The 6,595-nt window shown below is 34.7% G+C and overlaps 1 protein-coding gene across 6 annotated transcripts in view; it reads right to left on the reverse strand.

Annotated features, from left to right (window-relative positions):
• Positions 1 to 433: 433 nt before the first annotated feature.
• LOC144965744 (C-myc promoter-binding protein-like) overlaps positions 434 to 6,595 on the reverse strand; it is a 50,275-nt gene continuing 44,113 nt past the window's right edge. For all 6 annotated transcript variants that reach the window (XM_078901389.1, XM_078901395.1, XM_078901391.1 and 3 more), the window contains 5 exons: positions 6,516 to 6,595; positions 5,553 to 5,670; positions 5,142 to 5,199; positions 2,555 to 2,727; positions 434 to 2,166 (listed from right to left, as the gene is read on the reverse strand). The exon at positions 6,516 to 6,595 is cut by the window's right edge and continues 7 nt beyond it. In XM_078901389.1, coding sequence (XP_078757515.1) covers positions 2,027 to 2,166; positions 2,555 to 2,727; positions 5,142 to 5,199; positions 5,553 to 5,670; positions 6,516 to 6,595 — 569 coding nt within the window. In that variant the 3' untranslated portion in view covers positions 434 to 2,026. The remainder of the gene's footprint in view (positions 2,167 to 2,554; positions 2,728 to 5,141; positions 5,200 to 5,552; positions 5,671 to 6,515) is intronic.

A 6,595-nucleotide genomic window follows, 5' to 3' on the forward strand; every position in this document is an offset into this window, starting at 1 on the left:
ATGAATGTACACTGATGTGTGAAAATCTTTGCTTTCCTCTAAATCAAGCTTTAACATATACACACACACATACACACACTCTCTCGCTCTCTCCTCATATCTCCATGCAAAATATAAGATGTTTTGAAATTACTCCCTGAACGCTTCAATGCAATTAGTAATAAGACTGACTGAATCACAATCTAAGTTGCTAATGCCCGTTTTCCAGGGCCATTAAGTATGACTACGTAATGACGGGTTACACAGCTGTCTCATTCCAAGAGTATCTGGTCATTATTTATTTGCAAAAGAAAAATTAGACAGAACAACAACAACAACAAAAAAGAACATTTTTTTTAAACACAAAAAAAAAACCATTGACAGTTAAATTATTAGCAAGATGGCTTTATAGTTGGCACACCACTTTGTGAAACAATAGTTCAATCCTCCTTCCAGTACTTTTTTTTTTCTTTTTTCTATTTTTGCTTTTAACCTAATCTTTGAAAAGATGAGAGTAAAGAATCGAAAATTTGGAAAGCAAGTACTAATAATGCAAGATAATCGTCTAGGAATTATCCATTATGTTCGATAATATACAAGAAGGGATATATCTGAAATTATCATTCCAAAAAAATAAATAAATAAATAACTTTTTCAAAAAGCTTTCCTTAGTCTATGACACCCATGGCCTCAAAATGGCATTATACCTTAGTGACTTTTAACGATAAAATAACCTGAAATGTGAGATGTTCGTCTATGGTATTTTAAGAAGTCTTTTCCATTTCCCTCGAGTAAACATATAAGCTTAATTAGAGTTTCATATTAATGACTATAAAGAGTCAGTTTTTAGCATCTAAAACCATGCAGAAATGCAAGTTTATTCAATTTTCCATTCATATGAACTCGGAAGAGTTAAATTAGAGTGAAAGCCATTTTGTGAAGTGTAAAAAGCAAAATTTGTGAAATTCTAGTGATTTTGACTTTGCATTCAATTTTCCGCATAAATTTCATATTGACATCACATTATTTTTAAATGGCTAGTCAAATGTATATCATTGATCCAGGACTTAACCCGTTTGATTCCCAATAGGTTAAAAATCAGAATTTGGGAAAAAATAATATGACTTTGTATATATAATATAGTGATATGGTCTTTGCCTCTTTGCTTCATAACCAAAAGGTACAGAGTTAGACTTTAACTACTCACCGCAATGTGTGACCTTGAGTAAGTCATCTCGCCCTAACTCATATTGCCACTCTACACTGCAGCTATTGCCAGGGTTATTCCAGTTAATCCTTGGAATAGACCCTAAAGACAAATTTCCCTGGGGGTGAGTAATGAGACTTGAATTATTATTTCATTGTTACATGTGTACAAGTGACATGTCTGTTGAGCTATGGCAGTTTTCATTATAAACAAAAGCGGAAGCAAATGTCCGGTTTGTCTGAAATTTCTGTATTAGCCACTGAAAGTGCTCGATATTTTCCTGTTGCCAATACTATGATAAGAGAGGGATTAAAAAGGGAAATTGAGATGTGTTCAAGATTTCCGTGAAATTTTAGATGTGCATGTTCAAGATTTCCGTGCTGCACTGTATTATCATGGAATATGCTCAGGAATATGGGTGGTGGGCTGACAATAAAAGGTGTTACATAGCGAACAAATTTGAATCCTTGAAGTTAGGCCAAAGGTCTATCAGGAATCAGAATTTTCAAAATATTTTAATCAGGACAAAGTTATAGACATTTTTTTTATCCAACAAAGCCTTATTTTTTACAAGTTTTAATTTTACTTTGATGCCACATCCAAAACCTTTTATCAGAAGAGATCACACACATTAAACTATTGTTGCGTGGGGGGGAGGGGGTCAAGTCTTTGGTTTGAAAAATAGAGAGTTGGCTGGATTGAACTGTCATATTGATTATGTGTTAACAAAATTGGCTTTTAAATAAACTGACTATTTAAAATGTAACAATTTATAATTTAGACGATTCATTTTTTTTTCTTTTTCTGACATCAACATTTCAACATAAATCTAAGTTGACATCACACTTCCAATGCACTGAAAGCTCTCCTACAGTGCTGCACAAATTTGCTTCTTGGGAAATCATCAGCCTGTAGACGGCGCTTTTCAACTGGTGTAAGTTTCTCATCAAATGCTAACATATACTCAGCATCAAAAGCATCTGAAAGGAAGAAAAAGACTGAATTTTATGAGACTTGCTTCCAAAGATAAAAACAACAACAAAAACCGATCATTTACTTATTTTAAAATAATAAATGGGAAAGCTCATAAATTACTGATAATTGGTACTATACCATTGATCTTATTGTATTAATACATGATGATAGCTGTAAACTTTGGTTCCATGTGCAAAATTTTAATGCCATGGAGTTGATAGGTTTAATTTGTCTACTGGATTGTAACTTTGTTTTTGTTTTTTTTACACAAATTCTACTTTACACATGTCCTTGGAAAAGCTGTAAAAAAATAACTAAAATTAAGTCTTGTAGATGAGACATAACAAACAAAATTTAAAATGTTATAGAGGAATCTGCTGAAATTTCACTCACCATGGTCAATATTCTCTCGCCCACATTCCACAAATGATAGGAATAGGATCTCTCTATAAATGCTTCTGAACCGACACTTGCCATACTTAACTCTGCGTCGACCATTGGCAACTACCTTGATTGCATCCACCACATTGTTGCGCTTGATGTACGAGACAATCTCAAACATCAACCTGTAAGAATTTGACAATAAGATTATTGTTTTGACAAATAGTTGTTTATGTCCATACACATATAACAAAGAGTTCAAGAACCTGATTATAAAATAGATTATCCTCAACTAGGAGGACTTTGCTTTTCATTGTGACTTTGTTTCAATAAACTTGAAGTATTTGGAGAATTCTCAGGCTTGTTGCAGTTGTTTCCCAAATTAAACAGCTTTATTTTGTTATCAAAAGAAATAACTGTCACAAAATTAAATACTATCTAACTTAATCAAATCTATAGAGGCAAAGTCACCCCTTGAGACAAAGTAACTCCATTGAGCATTAAATTCTATATATTTTTTTCTATCAACAGGCACTGTAAATCCATTCCATACAATACAAGTTGCCTCTAAATCATATTCTTTCCCCTCTTCTATCAAAAATATACATCTAACTACACTATAGTACGGTTTTCTGGAACTCATTCAATTCAACTTATTATTCTTTGTTATAATTCAATTCCTTCCTCGGACAAGTTTTTTTCCCCCCAAACATGGTTTCCTCAAACTAATTTCACCCAGCCAACGTAAAAAATATCAATTAATTAAAGATTTTCTTTTAAAATTGCGCCCAGTGATTTTGACCACTGATAACTTACTGTGATATTGACAGTTACTTATGGGTGTATTGTGTGTATCTAACCACACTGCATGTGTGTATATGTAGTGTAAATACACATGCAGACACACACAGTCACTCACACACACATTCTATCGCCATTTCGCATGAAAGTAAAAGACATCTCTCTGCTATTCTTATCACTTCACCATTAGTTCCAATTCCAATCCCATGCACCATGATGTGCTCATGGTTGGCTGCGGTGGTAAATGAATGTTCCGATAAAGCAAGCTCCACCCCCCCCCCCCCCTCTCTTCTCCAACACCCATCCACACACACACACACACACACACACACACACACACACACACATCCTTGTGACATATCAAAATAAAGTTTCATGTGGAAATTTGTCTAAGGGTTTATTCAAATGGAAGACGGGAATTTCCTTGGAGTCAGCCGCAAACTGAGCTAGCCACTGACATAATACAGTGGGCATTCGAACTGGGTATCTTTTGGGTACGAAGCAATGACCATACTGGTGAGCCACAATGCCCCCCTCTCTCTTCCCATCAAACATCATGGCAATGTATGATTTCATCAAACTATGATTTCCTCAAACGTTTTTGCATGTCCCGAGGAGTTCGAGGAAACTGTGCTAGAGTGTACAAATGTGAGAAAGCTTACTAATGTAAATAAAATCACAAGCGTTGTTAGGGCATCTCCTCAGAATGAATAAAAATAGTTTCAATCTTGGAGCTTGAAATGGATAAAAGTGGAAAATTGCTCGATGGAAGAAGCCCTATAGAACCAAAAATGACATGGGATGGAAATACAAAATAGTAGCTAAGACACAACTATTGACAAACGGCCCGCATCTATGTCTTTTTTAATTCTGCCAGATAATATTTTTAAAATTGTCATTTTTATAATTCCAGATATTGTCTGTAAAACACATTTTTTTAAGATTCCCAAGGCCAATATAATAATACTATTTATCATAATATCAGATATCTAGGTGCCCTTCATCTTGTTCCCTAATCGATGGGTCAGTTTCAATAAAATGTGGAGTTTCCACTTTTTAAAATATAATTCCAAAGTAGCTAGGCAATATGGTTATAAAGTCAGTGGTTTACAAAGCATTTAAATGGAATTGCAATTTACTATTTATCCATAAAAGAGGGTTTGTTTTTTTCATTGTTGTAAAAAAAAATTTCAATTACATTCTTGATCTCCCTACATAGTCTTTGTTCACTTCTGTTAATAAATTAGCTCAATTTGTTTATCAGGTACAAGATATGAAAAAGCAAGGCTACCAAATCATTAACTTTATCTCCTGAACATTCTACCTAGATCTTGTGTGATGCAGGGGGTCAAGATGGCCTAGTTGGTGGGGCAATCGCTACAAAAGAACAGGGACCGAGATCGATCTTCAGTCAAGATTTTTTTTCCAGATCCCTCTGACCACTTAGCAGTGATTAAGTAGCTGAGTCTGTTGGATCAGGTGGAAAGTACTTTGTGGTGGACGAGCATCCTATCCAAAGGGTAGCGATATAGAGCTATTGTACTTTTCACACAGTAGAAAGCAGGATAAACTTCAGCATGGCTCTGAAGAACTACTTGTTTGATACAATTCGGATGATATCAAAATAAAAATAAAAGCAGGCTTAAACTCCGGATTTAATACCAGGAACAGCAATATAAGATAAAGAAATGCATTCCATCTAAATTACTATATGATGGAATGGATCTCTTCCTCCTCCCCCCCCCCCCCACCCCCCCCCATCCTCCTTAGACAAAATCTTTTAATAATGTGAGCTTACCTTCTACTAAATGATGCAGATTCTGTAACCAAAGCATTCAGTACTGTGGACTTGTGACCTAAAAGGAGAATTAAACATGGCGGTTCTGTATGTCCATCAACAAGAGGTGCAAGTATATTTCCGTACTACTTTAAATATAAAATAAACATTGGCATCTACTTGAAAAAAGGAAGAAGAGAAATTTGCAAACCCAACTTTAAAAAAAACCTCCCAGCTCACTTCAGAATGAAAGCTAATTTTCTAAAAGCTCTGTTACCTATATGTTGTGTTTGACCTGTTGATTTTGTATGTTATGGAGTGCTTGCTTTATCAAAGGTTCTATTTATGTAGAGTCTCATTGTTGAGGATACTGTGCGCTCTATAAGAATCTATAATTATTATTATTATTAAGTAAGAAGACTAGTAAGTTACCTTCCTGCCAAGCCACATACATGGGCAGACCAATCTCATCATGGATTCGTACATTGTCCCACTGAGGTCTTATCAAGATGTTATGGCTGTTGTACATATCTTTACTCTTGACAGCATTCTGAAAATTAATGGAGTACAAAAAATCTTATTAAAACCCATCCACAAAATATACATGTGATTGACAAGATATACTGCACTAGGGTGAGCAGTGATACCCAATTGATGGTTCCTCCCTGGCAAGCTATTGACAAGGATGCCTGTTTTACTATCATCTAACAGAAATAGTCTCAGGTTATTCAATCAAAATACAATGCATACACTTTTGAAAATGACATCAGTTATCATATATTTTATTAAAATGAGTTGAATAAACATTTCAGAAAATCAAAATTAAAGTGTATTTATCCCCGATATCAACCGATGAGTTGAACCGATGACCTATAGGCACCTTAGGTACTTGCTGATTACCTGAAGCAAACAGCCCCACTGAGCCTGAGCATCACTCACAATTTTAATACAGGTGATGTAAATAAAAAATGCATAATGTGGTCAGGTGTTTCGATGCAATCCCTTCGTCAAAATATTGTGATAAATACTAACTGTGGGAATAGCCTATTTGTCTGATTGTACTAAAGGTAGCTATGGAATTATTGGTTGCCAGGCCTTTTTTTTGTTGTTGACTGGAAATAAATAGTCAAGGGACAGAACGGGCTAAACGGCAGGAAATATTCTGATTGGTTAATGCTAAGTAACGCTCGAACCATCAATTTAATTGTTTCATTTTGTTCTACCTTTTTTCTTTCTTCTTTTTTAAAAAACTTTCTAACAAATTTAACAGATTAATGTCAATCTTAAGCAGTAAGGTGATCAGAGGGTAGCAGTGCCAAATAAAAAAAAATACTTTATGCTAAAGAGATTATAAAAAAAAAAAAAAAAAATAGAAGTGAGTTACACCATACATACCTCAGTCTTATTGAAGCTAAAGGCTTTGGATGTTAACAGGAAGCTAGTCAGGTGGCTAGTGACCTCAATCCTCCTAAAGA

This window comes from Berghia stephanieae, chromosome 2, assembly GCF_034508935.2.
Source record: "Berghia stephanieae isolate SIO BIC M18660-M18661 chromosome 2, UCSD_Bste_1.3, whole genome shotgun sequence".
NCBI classification, from domain to species: domain Eukaryota; kingdom Metazoa; phylum Mollusca; class Gastropoda; order Nudibranchia; family Aeolidiidae; genus Berghia; species Berghia stephanieae.